This window comes from Equus quagga, chromosome 2 (assembly GCF_021613505.1).
Source record: "Equus quagga isolate Etosha38 chromosome 2, UCLA_HA_Equagga_1.0, whole genome shotgun sequence".
NCBI lineage: Eukaryota > Metazoa > Chordata > Mammalia > Perissodactyla > Equidae > Equus > Equus quagga.
In genome coordinates, this window is record NC_060268.1 from 44,610,585 (window position 1) to 44,626,322 (window position 15,738).

The window sequence follows — 15,738 nt, forward strand, 5'->3', positions numbered from 1 at the left end:
GTGTGGTGGTGTTTGACTAGAATGGGAAAGGAGAGCTGGTGAAGAACAGAGAAGGAGCCCATGGTCATAGCCAACTCTGACCTTTCAAATTCCACTTCCACACTCCCTTCCTCCTGGGACGTATTGATGATGGACATGTTAAAGAGAGCTATAGAAGATATGAAAAAAGACCCAAATCAAACTTTTAGAGATGAAAACTACAAGGAGGAAGTCAGGTGTGGGGATGGAAGCTGGGCCCAGGTTGACTGTGAAGACTGAGCCAGGATTGAGGAAGGACTGTCACAGTAGACTGTGGCTTCCTAAGGCCAGAGGCTGGGCCTGGCTGCCACACCACTGTGTTACTGCCCCCTACCATGCTGTCTGAGAAATATTAAGTGTCAATTAAAATGTGTTAAATTAAGAACCAGTTTTGGAAGTGGAACTGGTGAGTATTAAAACAGGACCGATGTGGGAGCGAGAGCAGCGTCAGGACCTGGGCCGTAGAGCTTTGGTCCACATCACCCATCTTTCCAATTCACCAGGTTTCTGTTACTGTTGTTGAGGGAGTGTCGTTTACATGTTATAGTCAGGAGCCTCTGCAGAGCACTGTGTTTGCCTAAGCTGTAAGAAGACGGCCACAGACTTCAGTGGAGCCCACAAGAGCTGCCGCAACTTCAGAAGAATTACACTCTAAAACCACCCTGTTTTAAAAGAGAAACTTGACAGGCCATCGATTCATTTTAGAACTTTTCTGAAGGGTTTGATTTTGTTTGAAGGCAAATTGACCTCTTTAATGGAAAAAACAGCTTAGAATCTCAAAGGCTGTATTACTATTTTGAATACAGGCAATTATGGTTTTAGATTTTTCACACATTTGTCATTCAGGGTGTTACAAAGTTATGCAAAGTAACATGACAACTGTGTATCATCAGCAAACAGAAAAACAATTCAGATGACATTCTTTTGGTATGGGTTAAAACATGAAATATTATACACATTCCTTTGTTTTAAATATGTGATGTATTATCAAGTTTAACAATAACAGGCTGGGTCAAATTTCTAGCCATTGTTAGGCATAAAATAGCAAAAAAGACATATTAAAAATTATATTTTCTTTTCCTGTCTGGATTTCATTTGAACTTCAACTTGGAGAAGTTTATATTTTAAGACAAGATTAATAAACTTGCTATAGTTTTAACCCCATACGAATGGGCTCTGTATGCCAACAATCTTAAGACCTTTCAGAAGGAGAGTATAAAGCTTAAATAAAACAAAGTTTCTCAGTCATCTAAATATTTTGTCATGGTGGAATTTGGTAACAATAAGGATATTGCTAACTATCACATTTCCAGTTTTCAAGGGCTAGAGGCAAAGCAAGCTGTGAGTCAGGACTGGATTCTGGTCCCAGCTCTGTTATTAATTAGCTGGTGACCTCGGCTAAGTCCCTTCCCCTCTCTGGGCCTCTGTCCCCTCAACCGTAAAGCAAGGCATTTGGCCTAGATGATGTCTGAGGCCTTTCCAGCTCTACTAGCAGACGATGTTAATGCTGTTTCAAGTCTTTGCTTGCTGCCAACCTTGGAGGGCAGGCCTTGCTGGGGTACACGCCTGGTATGTCCATGGAGAATCATTACCACTAAAGACCACTTATCTTCGGATCAGAGATTCTGGGGAGATTAAAAGATCTGTTTTGGGAAGGGGAAAAACAAAGCAGCGAGGGCCAGGTGTTTCATGCCAATGTCATTTAGCAGTTTTTCTTTCCAAACCATGAAGTTTCTTTGGACGTTGACTAGACTGCGGAGCCATATGGATTTGGCACTAAGCGAGCCAGGCTGATTGCTGGACCAGACCCTTGTTTTCTTAAACAAGGTCATTGGAAAGGCTGATGTGGATTTCAGTTTACTTATTAGGAATAAGGTGGAACAAAGCAAGTGGTGATGTTTGCTACTAGACACAATCGCTCAGACTTAAGAGGGGCATCTAAGGATGCATATAAATCACGCTAGGGAAAAACTCTGAGAATGCAATCACTTTCCATCTACTTTTATGTTATTTGGTTTTAAACCACAAAGGCATTGCCTCCGTTGGCTGAATGCTGTGCAATACTTCTGAATCTTGCACAAGCATCTCTAGTACTGTAGTGGTCTCTGCTCCAGTTACCAGACGGGGCCTCAGATTGGAAAGATTTTTTTTTTTATTCCACAACTGAAATTCCCAAAGCAGATGACCTGAGGAGATTCCATGTGAGATAAAACTGATCCCCCAAAATGGTTTTATGTGAACAACCTACACATAAGGATTGGTATGAAAAGTCATATTAAACTCATGTCTTAGTCAGAAGGAAGGACTGGGAATTATAGTCAAATCAAACGTCAACTGGCCCTACTCCCAGAATTTCTCTCTTTGTTGATGCCTAGGGTTGGTTCAACTAAGCTTGATTGTAATTTTGTGAAAAGCTTTCCAGTCCCCTTAATCATGAGCAAGAAATGCTGCTGCCAGTTAGGTGGAGCTACACAGGGTGTTTGCACACTGTGTTTCAAACTGAGAATCAGTGTTTCAATAAAGCTAAATGGCATTGTTTAACGATTTGTCCTTCTAAGAAAAAAAAAAGCAAAGCGAGAAAATCACGGTGTGTACTCCCTTAACACAAAGGCAACCAGAAAGTTCCAACATGGCATCATAACTCACCAACAGGCAAGCCGGTGTAAATGTCAATGACGAAGCCAGGCCTTTGACTTCCACACAGTGTAGCAAATTCATCTGCAGTGATTACACGAAGGTGGGGTGAGGGAAGTGGGAACAGTGGCACCAAAGAGCAATGAGTAGGCTGAAAGACATTACTTGTAAACATTCTTGAAAGGTATTTATCTGTATTTTGAAGAATTCAAAACAAAAAACAAATCTGAAAATTCCTACAGATGTTGCAACTTTGTCGTCCTTAAGACAAACCCTGAGAGAAAGCGACCTCATGTTGATGTAACAATGAGGGAGAAGCAAAGATCTCCACATCCTATGCCACTCTTTTGTATGAGCTTGCCTGTAGGAATTTGGGTTTCTACAAGGATGTCATTCAGCTCTGAACCCAGGGACAGACAAGAGTGCCTCTTTCCAACTCTGCATTAAGGGATCTAGGATTTGAGGAATGCTTACAAAAGCCATTTCCTCAGCACACTGGGGGAGACCATAGCAAATCCAGCCAAGTTCTTGACATCAGGTCTATTAATGACTAATTCGGGTCAAACAACCAACTTAAGTCATGACTTCAATTTTTGGAGCTGGATTTCTTTTGGTGCAGCTAGCTCTCTTGTTCTCTAGAACTTCTATCTTTCTCTCTCACACCTGAATTTATCAAAGTTGATAATAAAGGATGAACTAAATGTCATCTGTGGTCCCTTCTAACTCTGAGATTCTGTAATTCCAGATCACGAATGTAACTTATATGGCATGGTATCAGTTTAAGTTCAAAATGGCCATTGCCTTATTGGTCAAACCCAGTGAAAATTAGTAAAAGTTTTCTAGAAGTATTTTAACCAAAAGGTAGCATGTTCTTTTCCTAGTGCTTTATTTTCTTAATCTAGAGTGTCCACTTCAAACAATTGTCGTGCCAGCTAACACTGTCATCCAGGCAAATTTCAGGGACTCCTAACATGTGTGCAGATTGCATAGCTAATGAAAAGCCATGACTGGATTTGGCCAATATTCAACATGAAGAAGAAATCTTGCATTTTATATTAGGAGTATGCAAATGCTTAAAACTCAGACAGACATTTCTGAAAGTAAATGACAGTCTTTATCAGGGGTCTCTAAAGTGGTCTCCAGGGGAAGATACAATGATTCATAAGCTAAAAAAGAAAATACTAGGACTTCTATCTATCTGTGTAAAATTCCTTCAAATTAATTTTGTGTATATTTTATAATAGAAGTGTTCATGAAAATAATAAATACACTTTTCAATATAACTGAAAACAAATATAAAGACATATACACATATACTTTTACATGTAAATGCATACACCAAGTGTATGTAACCCCCAGGTTTTCTGCTGATAGGTATGTATGATTAAAAGATTTGAAGAGCATCAGTCAAGATCAGGGGCCAGCAAATTTTTTCTTAAAGGACTAAAGAGTAAATATTTTAGGTTTCGCAGGCTGTGCAGTCTCTATTAAAACTACTCAACCATCTCATAAAAGCAGCCATGGGCAATATGTAAATAAATTAGTGCCTGTATTCTAATAAAATTTTATTTACAGGCACCAAAATGTGAGGTTCATATAATTTTCAGGTCATGACATTATTCTTTTTCCTTTTTGCAACCATTTAAAAATGTAAAAATCATTCTGAGCTTGAGGGCAATACAAAAATAGATGGTGAGCTGGATTTGGCCCATGGACTATAGTTTGCCACCCCCTGGTCTTGAGACATCTTGCAGAATGGAGATAATTCATAATTCTAAGTGATGGTTATTACATTATTTTTAGAGCAAACAATGGATGAAATGGTATATTTCACTAAAAAAGGAATCTTCTGTTTGTGAGTTGTCAGGTAGCACCAGACAATATAGATTTAATATATTACAGATCATGGTGGGGAATGGAGTAGACACTACAGAATACTCTAGTCAATACATGCATGATAGTGCATTCAATCTAAATTAATAGCCTTAGTAAGTGATGCCATCACGATATACATGATATATATTATCCACTGTAAGCTACAAGAACAGTGCACCAAAGTCTTCACTTTATTTACTCCAAGGATGTAAGTTAGACCTTTTTTTTTAAAATAAGTAACATTATATAGATTTTTCTCTATGAGGATATAAGAAGAAACTTCTCTCAGGTCCCATTATCAAGAAGATTGTACTTTCCTTTAGTGTTGAGTTTGCAGTATGGTCACTGAGACTGAGACTGGATTGTGTCTCTCTCTTTATGCGAGCTGCTAGAAAGTCTAGAGCCAAAGTTATTGCTCATCTCTGGCCAGTGTGCAGGAATCCCCAGCTTGGGTTTTGTGTGTTAGCCTCACTCCTTGCTCCAAGTTGCTTACCCTTGTTTGCATTTGCCTTAGGCCTTCTTATTTTACATTTGAATCTTTGTGGGCTGCCTTCAATTGTTTTTGGAACAAGACTAGTTATAAATAAGTAAAAATAATAGGAACATGGTTCACTTATTTGTCATATTGCTTTGCCTAAAGTTTCCAGTCTTTTAGTTACATGGTGAACTCTGTAACAATGATAACAATGTTTATATTTTTGTGATATGCTGAGTCTCTAAGTCTGGTGAATGAACTAGTGTATAAAATAGAAAGCATAATCTGTGACTCAATTTTCAGCTGGAAGGACCAGGATAAACTGTGAATTTAAATCTTTGCCTTTGTGAGCTCATTTTTTCTTATGAAGACAAATAATGCACCCTTTTCTTCCCTTGCTGAGACTCACGTCCCCAACAAGTCATGGGTAATTTATCGACCTATATTTTTGGTAATGGTGAAACTAAAATTCACCTGTGCTTGGGATGGGACACTGTTCACAGGGCTTATTCCAGGCTCGGCCAATGTTGTAGGAACAACAGCACATCTTCTTGGTCATATTGAATAAGAGTTCGCCATCACAGGTCTGGTTATCAGCGTAATAGTTTCTGTAGCACAAACTTCTTCTCATATCTAGAAGAAAAGAGGAAGAAAGGGATTGGTGATGCCATAGGGAAATCAGGACAGATTTCTAAAGGGATAGTCAAGAAGTGAATTTCTTTTGAATTGTATTGTAACTTGACTTTGATAAGGGCAGGAAAACCTGCTCTTACATAACTTTCCAGCTACCTATGCTGCTACAAGATAAAAGACTTTGAGAAATGTATTCCTGGTATTTTGTGCCACAGAACTAAGTCATTCTGTAGTTGTAGCATTAATAAACTTTACACGACTCTCCACCCAGTCTCCTAGTAACAGTTCTCCATTGCTATTTGGCAGTAATTTTCTCATTTCCCACTCATGATGCTTTAATACTGTAGGTCAGTGCTGTAAATATAATTGTATAAAGATACACCCAAAGTCAAACAAAAGAAGTACTATTAAACCGTTGTTTGGGATTTTCCAATATTACATTTTAAAGAAAACTCCCAACCACCCACATGACGTGGTGAAAAACGCCAAGCTTATGGTTTACAGGGGAGGAGGCTCCCACAAATGCAGTGAAAGGATGGCAGCACTGGGTCTGATGAGTAACAGAACACTAGGGACTAACTGCTGGACCTATAACCTCTTTCTCTCTTTGCAGATGACGACCAAACAAGCATTATTAAGAAAAGCTTGGACTTACCCATGCAGTTATTCCCCCCATTCACTTGCATGTAGTCTGGAGGGCAAATACAGGTGTAGTTGCCAACAGTGTTGTAACACGTCCCTGGACCACAGATTCCGGGAGTTTCACATTCATTCACATCTATAATCCAAAGAGAAAGTGGTGGGTGAATATGGAAATTTCACTCTTTGGAATGGCCTGGTCCTCAGTGTCAAGATAAATGTTGACAATGGAGGAGAAAATCCACAGGGATCTCTGAAATCTGGATAAGAGAAATCCATGTTTAGTTTATCAGTGTCCTTTATCTGTGCTAATGTGTGCACTTTCAGAACAGGAGGTTTTAGAAAAGTGTTGCCTTCTGATATGAGTTCCTAGTAAATGAATCCATAACACCCTCAAGGCATGCAGAGATGGAAATGTGGAGAAGTTATAATTCTCAAATATTCTTCAGAAAGACAGCCGTGTACGTCACATGTTCACAAAATCTGTGGAAGGAGATGATATACCCTGAAGCCATCAACATCAACAACAATGAGGTTGCCATTGTTGAGGTCACCTAATAAGCCTTTTGGAAAGCCAGAGGAATATTTGTCCTTCAGGATGCAAGGAGGTCTCTTCCCTAATCAGTCGTGTGACTCCTGTATGTAGATGAAAACCATCTCTCCCACCCTGATCTATGGTCCAAGTGCTCTGAAAGCTAAAAGTGGTCAGTATTCTCCATTTTTCCAGTAACACAGGATGAACAGGGGTCATCACTTACATCATGAAACCAAAGAGCCTACCTTTAAGAGAAGCTCATTTAAATGCATTAGTGCAGATGATAAGTGGTGAAAGACAGGAAGAAGAGGAGCCCAGAAGTGCTCAGAACATAGAAGTCACTGAAATGAGACCTGTGCTACTTCAATACAAATGGCTTTTCTGAAGAGCATGGAAAACTCTTTGTAGGCATAAATGGGACTAAGGCCCAAGATAACCATACTCTATTTTCCTCAGGAAAAGAGGAAGATTTAGGGCATCTTGGCATTATGACAATGACATTATGTCAATAACATTAGTTCAAGTTGCCACATGTGTGCCATATTCACCTGGCTATGCTCATATTTAGACCACTGTGCTACATGGCTAAATTTCAGTTTTCCTGGTAACTGTATGCTTGTTTTTGAGGTCGGTTCTCAATATTTGAAAGGACTTGTCACCCTCTAAGGATCATTTACCATCACACACTCGGGTATCTTCATTCAGGTAGTAACCCGTTGGACAACGGCACTGGAAACTACCAAAGGTGTTGATACATTTCCCGCCTTGGCACAGCCCTGGAAGCTCCTGGCACTCGTCAATATCTATCAAAGTGAAAACAAGAGCATTCCTTCAGCACTGTAAATAAACCCAAAGAAGTTCAAAATCTACACACTTTAAGATAAAGGAAACAGAATTACCTTCCAATATAACAGTGATGGGGTTGGGTCGGAAACCTTCTCCTCCAGGGCAAAGAATTTTGTACTCGGCTATTGAAACAAAAAATCAAATTGAGTTCTTTTGAATCTAAAACTTTTAGAAATAGTATCCTCAAGAGAAATACTAACATATACAACCGAAAATATTCATTTTCAGGAATCTTTAGCGGTTACCCCACCCATCTGAAGTGAGTTAATCTCTTTGTGTATACTTGTCATTTCCAAATGGCTTTTACTCTGTGTACCAAATGTAAGGCCACTGTCCTTGGTCTTTGAACCCTCCACCTACTCTCCTGGCCTATGTTCTTGTGAACTATTTTATTCTCTATCTCCATCATTCACTCATTCTTTCTTTTTTTTGAGAAAGATTAGCCCTGAGCTAACTACTGCCAGTCCTCCACTTTTTGCTGAGGAAGCCTGGCCCTGAGCTAACATCTGTGCCCATCTTCTACTTTATACGCGGGACGCCTACCACAGCATGGCGTGCCAAGGGGTGTCATGTGTGCACCCGGGATCCAAACTGGTGAACCCTGGGCCGCCGAGAAGTGGAACGTGTGAACTTAACCTCTGCACCACCGGGCCAGCCCCTCCATCATTATTTCTTTTTAAAGATTTTTCTTTCCCTTTTTATTTTTTAACGAACTCCTCCATTTTTATGTTTTGTTCAGCCTTACTTCCCGCGAATTACAGCTTCTCTGAATAATATTAATCAGCCTGTCTCCGAATCCCTTTCCAAACAGTCTTAGGAAAAGCTGTTCTTTCTTCATTCGCATCTTACTCCTCTCCTTAATGACTAGAGATCTTTCTTGCCCCTCTTTTCTGCCAGTGGCAATACTGATACCCGTGGCTTCCAAAACCAACTTTTCAGGGTTCCTTTGATTCCCCTCATTAATTCTGTTAATCAAGCATTTCATTCAGAAACACTTATTTTAGTGCCATACACCAGCAGTGTGATGCATATAGGAACACGTGAATAAGAATGACCCTAATCTGCTGTATCATCGTGGTGAGCATCTATAAGAATCAGTTCTTTCGTAATGATCATGGTCTTCCTACATCTGATAATCCCTCTCCTAGATTTATGAAACTCTACGTATATATACACAAATGTATACATGAATGTATATATGTATATATTCCAGTTTTAGCTCTGATCCAGTGTGGGGTAGGGTGGACTTCTATTACTTTGCTAATCATTCTTAATGAATAGAGCGGACTCCCCCATTTAAACATCTTGGTTTGCTTCTTTCAACATCAATGAAATGAATTAGCCTCCTCTTTGACTTTTTCTCTCCTCCTCTTTCTGTAAACATCCACTCTTTTTAACTCTCCTCTTTCATGTCACACCCTTCCTTCAAGGCCCAATTGAAAAATGCACAAAGTCATCACTACCCTCTGCCAATCAGAACTGACTTTTCTCTCTGAAGAGAAGAGGGAAGGAGGTGCCTGCTCAGTATCCATCCCTGTGCTGAGAGCTTTACGCAAGTGATTTCATTTAATCCTATGAGGCATTTTGTGAATGAAGAAATTCAGGATTGCTAAGTAACTTGCCCAAAGTTAGGTGGTAAGCAACAGAGTCCTAACTGGAACCAGGTGTGCTGTTTCTCTCACTCATGGCACTGTGTCTGCTCTTCTTTTTTCCTTTATGGAGGCCAACATTGAATTATAGCTTTTATGTTTGGGTCAGATTTTGCTAGACTGTACATTTTTGTAGGGCAGGATCTAGTCCAATTCATCTTTGCACACCTAAAACATATACTCTAGGTACTGAACAAACACTTTTGGAAAAAAGTGAATAAATAACCCTTCAGCAAGGAAAGAATCAATACCGATCCCAATAAACCCTATAAGCAGCAGCCACTGACCTTTGCCAAGGAAGCTACATCTGACTCTGAATCATAATACAGGGCCCACTTAGAAAACTGGGAAGACTTTTATTTATTTATTATTTTAATTGAGGTAACATTGGTTTATAACATTATATAGATTTCAGGTGTACATCATTATAATTTGACTTCCGTATGCATTACATGTCTTTTGTCTTTCAAGAAGACTTATTTATGTCCTTACTGTCATATTCTAGAGCTTTCTTTCAAGTCATACCAAAGGAATGGAATAAGCTTCCATCTTACATGTGCTTAATTAATTGCTTCTCTTTCACCCAGGGACACTCAAGTCTGTCCTAAAGCTTCTGAAGCTAGCCGGTAGATGGCAAGAGGAGAGATCAATCACTGTGTCCTTGGAAGGTAAGCAATATAAGTAACCCAGCCTGGAAAGTCTTTAAAATCATGCAATCTGCTTTTCACTCAGATGGAAGCGAGATGTCACCTGCCCCACCTGGATTTTCAGTGCAAGCCAACTGGTGACTCTTTCTGGCTCCCAAATTGGGAGTAGGGTCCCTCAACAGGGCTGAAAGGATTGATCTCCCTTCTCTGATTGAAGAGTAGACACTAGTGGCAGCTCCCTCCCTCTGTGGCTTCTATTCTGTGGATCTAGAAAGGAGAATTGGCCTGAGCTAGAATGACAATAAGTAGGAGGATGTACACTTACATGTGTTCACAGGAGGGCACAGCTCACAAGGGGTACCCCAGGCTTTACCCAGAGAACAACAGCAGGAAGCCTTGGAAACACCAACTCCAATTTCATTGCTACAGGCTGTATCTCCATTGTCTCCTCGAGGTCGAACATCCAAATAGCAATTTCCAGAGCGGGTATCTATTTACCATATACAAACAAAAAAGTGTCAGGCAGATTCTTTCTACATGAGGGTTGAAAATTCAAATCCATTTCAGAAACTGTTTCAAAACCAGAATTTACTCTTACTAAGAAAATAAAAAGTGCCCAAACATACATCCTGGGAATTTATCTATAGAAAGGGTACCTGAAAGTATAAACCAGATTTAGGAAATGTTTAAATTTTCAAATTACTTTTTTAAAATTTGAGAATGGAATGTTCAATGCTGCTTTAAAATAACAAACAGTATGCTTCTCTGATAAGTTTTTAAGATCTTACCAACACAGCCTACTCGAGTTGGATTCAGCTCAAAATCGGGTGGACAATCACAGGTATAGCTGCCTGGAGTGTTGACACAGTTCCCGCTGATGCATGTGGTTGGATCCAGACATTCATTAACATCTAAAACCAAACAGCAAGGGGCAGAATTATCACCCAAGCCAATGTGGGGCAGACATCACCCATAAAACAGTAGCACCGAATCTAGGGCTCCCAACAAGAATTTTTAAGAGTTACTAGTTATAACTACACTTAGAAACACAGTCTTCCACTTCTGAAATAAAACCCCTCAGGAAGGAAATATGTCATAGTCTTTGGTCTTTTTCCCCTGGAACACATTTAGCATTCAAATTTGTCATCAGAAGAAAATATAACTTTGGAACTAGGAAAAATATTCCAGTCAAGGTAACTGAAAGCAAAACACTACTGTGACCTCGGTCAACCAAAAATTCAGACACAGGTTTTAAGAAAATATATTTAATATGTGTGGCTTGTTATTTCATCAAATTAGAGCAAGATGTCCCAGGGAACCCTCAGGAGCAGGCAACTTCTGCTGCTTCCCCCACTGGGCATGCTGCCTCGGTGCAGCCAAGTGCAAGCACAGACATGTGCACTAAGCTTAGCATGTTTCTTCAAGCTCACTAAGAGTCTCTCTTCCATCCCTGATGCTGGATTGAATATTTCCCTTTCAGTTTCTATTCTAAAACTATGTACAGAATTCCAGATATTCAGCACATGGGTTTTGGTGAATTCTAACCCTGTACAATCCTTTTGCCTGTTTTGAATACTCATGAAATACTCAAGAACAGACAAACTGATTCAGAGAGGAGACTGGAGAATGAGGATGATACTTTCTCCTCTGGTTCTCCCCCTTGGACCTGGTAGCCCTCCTGTAGGTTTCATTACAGAAAATTATTTTGCTCGAATTGTATGTGAACTTGGAGGGACAGGGCAGACTAACAGAAATGAAGTTAGATAGAATGAGGCTGATGGTGATTTGGGACACTGAGGAGGGGATATGAACCATGGAGAGGTAACTTCCCGAGGTATGCTAGAGGCCTGGCATGGTGTCATAATAGTTTTTAGAAAAACAAAGAGACTGTGCCTGGGGACGAATACCCTATCCAGAGCAATTTTGGGGATGTGGTGGTGGTCATTATAATCTGGAGAGCCGCGGAGTCATGGCTGGTTTAGGTGGCTGGAAAAATCACTTTTTTCCTGAAATCCTGAGCCCAAACAGAATGGAACTTGTTTCCTCAGTTTCCTTGAATGGAAGGGTGGACTAGGATGGAGAACTTCAAAAGGCTTTCAGAGTCTTAACTCGATCTCAAAGGGAGCACAGTGATGGTCTACCAAGCGCCTATAGCTTTTCTAATTTTTTATCTTATGTTTTCAGAGAGTCCCTTGCACTACAAGAAAATGATCTACACACTAGAAATGAGTAGCTGAGTTCTACATACCATGTTCTCTGGTGACCACTGGTAGGCCAAGGGTGGGAAAGAGTGGATATTGAAATGGAGAAATACAGAGAGAAAAACCATGATCCCAAGGCATGGCCTTCAAAAGGAAACTCTCTGAAAATGTACCCAAGGAGAAAAGGAATGGCTGGGAAGCCTTATAGCTGGAGCCCCCTGGAACATTATTCTGTAGACACAGCTTGAATCTAAGGCTATGAACTCTGCTCCTTCAACTGTCTTCAATTGTTTCCTCTGTATCCTCACACCGAATCAGTTCCTGGTCTGAGGAAATTTATTTTGTGATTCCTAACACTTCCTCTTTGCTTTTCTTTTGTGACTCTGTGAATATCCCTGGGTGGTCCCCAGGAATACCTGGGAGCAGATTTTGATGCAAATGGATGCCTTACCTGTGCAGTTCCCGCCACTTCTGTCCAATTCATAGCCTATCTCACATTCACAGCGGAATAGGCCGGGAAGGTTGTGGCAAGTTCCAAAAACACAGATGTTCGGAAGGGAGCACTCATCGATATCTTGGGAAGGAATAAACAAGGGGAGAAATTAAATTTATTTTTTGCAAAGAAACTGCCTAACGTAATTAGGCAAGTGAAGTTATTAGGATGTGAAGAATATCTGACATCAATCTAGACGCTTCTATAGACTTTTAGATGATTTGCCATGTTAAGCTTCTCTTAGGTGAAAACTTGCTTTTTCTCACTGCCTAACACATGCCGAGCAGTGGGCTAAGCATTTTATATATATGTATCTCATTTATGGTGCTTCACACAAGCCCACATCACTTTTGTAAAGTAAGAGCCAAACAAGCCACCGTATCTAAATTCTCTGGCTGTTCTTATCTATACAGTCAGTGTTGCAGTTGTGGGTTAAAATTTTAAGAATCACAAAGGCTTTGTGGTAACTGTTACGATCAGTTTTATAATACCCTCTATCCCTGGTTCTACCGTGTGTGTTTGCTATTGTTGATGAAGATGTAAAAACTGCAGACACTTCTTCCAGGTCTCTGTCCCTGCCTCATGTTAACTTTCTGCTCCTGCAACTGACACGCGGGCACATTTCAAGCCTTGAGACTGGCTTTAAATAGCCATGACCACTCTGCCAGCGATGATTTATATTAAGAACAAACAAATAAACAAAACCTTCCCTTAAAGCATTAAGAGAAGCAACACTTTCACTGTGACTATTTATGTTACTGGAGGTGGCACAGTACCTGTTTTCCTTGGATGCTCAGAGCAACAAAAGTAAACAAGGCATGAGGCACAGGATCAAGAGCATAATCTGGTTTCTTGACTCAGAGGAATTTTATATCAAAGTCTGCATATTTAATGTAAACTGTATAAAGAACACCCAATGGTTCCACAACAAAGAAACGTATTTACATAGAACTACATGAGGGAATTAATATACATGTCACAGTTAAAGACTGGTTTTGAGTTAATGCCCTATTAGCAAGCAACGACTATTAGTTAAGACATTAATCAGGGTCTTGTTTAAATTTCTACTGTCATTCGCTATCATTTGTTTATTTCTGTTGAAATCATTTTAGTTCACTGTAGCCACTAATTCTCCTCGATGAGGGATAATGTGCTTACATTTGACAAGTGTGGGTAAAGAGAAGAATCTTGTGTTTCCTAGTGGGATCCATCCTTAGCCAACAGGCTCCCAGGACACTTCCTATCTGACCAATGCTTCTCAGCAAGACAGTCTTGTGCTGAGAGACATCATGATGCATGGCATTATCCCAAAGCGTCCTCTACTGAATGGATTTGCATGTTCCATGTTGGTGTATACTAGATATCTGGAGACCACGTGAGGCATACCCAGAACATTATTCTATATATGGAAAAGGCTATTTGGCCTGCCATTATTTTCAAGCCTTTATTTCTAGAAACCAAACCATAGCAGGGCTTAAAAACTGTGTTTCCATATTTAAAGAGAATCCTTCAATAGGACATGATCAGGGGACCAGCATTTTGAGTTCTTTCCCCCAGCAATAGCCATAAATAGGTTACACTGAGTTAACCACACTCGGTTATCCTCTCTCTCCTACGACCAACGGGTGTCCTCTTGCTGACCATCTGGCCAAGGTGGCATGTGCAGCTTATGGGCAGAGAGCTGAGGTTTTCTCTGCATGAAGAGAAATGGTCCAGCTGGAGACCTAATGCCTCCACAAACTGCACTGACCAGGTTAGATGTGAAGCCAAAACACACCTCAGTAAAAAGAAAAAACCCATCGGGAATGTTTAAATAACCTAGCCTCATCAGGCCCTGCAAGGCCCCCGGCAGCTTCGCCATCAGTTACCTTCACAGGCTTTCCCGTCAGCACTGGGCACAAAGCCCATGTCGCATTCACAGCGGTATCCTCCCGGGGCATTTAGGCACTGGCCGTTGCCACACAGATTCAGATTCTCGGAGCACTCATCAAGATCTACAGCCAGAAAGAAACACAAGTTACTCTTCCACAGGAGCTTTCCGTTTCCTCAGGTCCGACAATTTTTATAATTGTCAATTTCCTGAAGGTAGTGGTGTTTCGTCATAATTTCTATGTGACACATTTAAACTCATTTTTCTGTTTTGAATTCTCATACTGAATATTCAGTGAATAGGAGGCTGCAGAATCCTGAGTGCTAAATTATCCCCAGTGATGTAAAATGAAGAGGCTAAACGAATCACTCAAACTAAGGCTTTTTCAAGCAGTGTCATCCAGGTGTGGACACATTCATGACAGGAAATTACATGCCAGGGTTGTGCCTATTTCTCAAGTTTCAGGCTCACCTCAGATGGGCAGCAAAAGAACCAGAACAGAAACTACAGAGAAGACTAAAATAAAAATCCTAGGGGCCAGCCCCGTGGCATAGCAGTTAAGTTCGTGCATTCTGCTTTGGCAGCCTGGGGTTCGCTGGTTTGGATCCCAGGTGCAGACCTACAGGCTGCTTAACAAGCCATGCTGTGGCGGCATCCCACAAATAAAGTAGAGTAAGATGGGCACGCATGTTGGCACAGCGCCAATCTTCCTCAGCTTAAAAGAGGAGGGTTGGCAGTGGGTGTTAGCTCAGGGCCAATCTTCCTCAAAAAAATAAATAAAATCCCTGTCTGCTTAATCTCTACCAAGTTTGTTAATCACGGGCATTAAACATCAAACACATGAACCATATATGCCTAATACATGAAACTTCCAATATTTTCTAAAAAGTGATGGGAGGTTTATGATGACAAAACTTCACAGGGTAATGCAAGAACAATTTCAAATACGATAAAACTTTCAGTGAGTTAAAAAAAATGACTTAAGTCCTAATATAAAAAGTGCTGTCTGTGCATACAAGTTCATGTAAGTATATGTATCATTTATTTATACAATCATGTTTCCAATCACATATATTAAATATGTGTAGCAGTTCATGTTAATTCTATGATTATTAGTTAGAACTGAGAAGAAAATGTCATTAATATATTGCAAAACTAGAAGTGAATGAATTCCTTACAAAACAGGAAATTCTTGCTTATACCAATGTGGGATGGCAATGATG

General features: G+C 40.2%; 1 protein-coding gene across 2 annotated transcripts in view; it reads right to left on the minus strand.

The window, feature by feature from the left end:
- FBN1 (fibrillin 1) overlaps positions 1-15,738 on the minus strand; it is a 227,174-nt gene that overhangs the window by 44,176 nt on the left and 167,260 nt on the right. For both annotated transcript variants that reach the window (XM_046652577.1, XM_046652578.1), the window contains exons 35-43: positions 14,514-14,639; positions 12,604-12,726; positions 10,740-10,862; positions 10,277-10,441; positions 7,709-7,777; positions 7,487-7,612; positions 6,291-6,413; positions 5,477-5,635; positions 2,665-2,736 (exon numbers count right to left, since the gene is read on the minus strand). In XM_046652577.1, the coding sequence (XP_046508533.1) occupies positions 2,665-2,736; positions 5,477-5,635; positions 6,291-6,413; positions 7,487-7,612; positions 7,709-7,777; positions 10,277-10,441; positions 10,740-10,862; positions 12,604-12,726; positions 14,514-14,639 (1,086 nt within the window). The remainder of the gene's footprint in view (positions 1-2,664; positions 2,737-5,476; positions 5,636-6,290; positions 6,414-7,486; positions 7,613-7,708; positions 7,778-10,276; positions 10,442-10,739; positions 10,863-12,603; positions 12,727-14,513; positions 14,640-15,738) is intronic.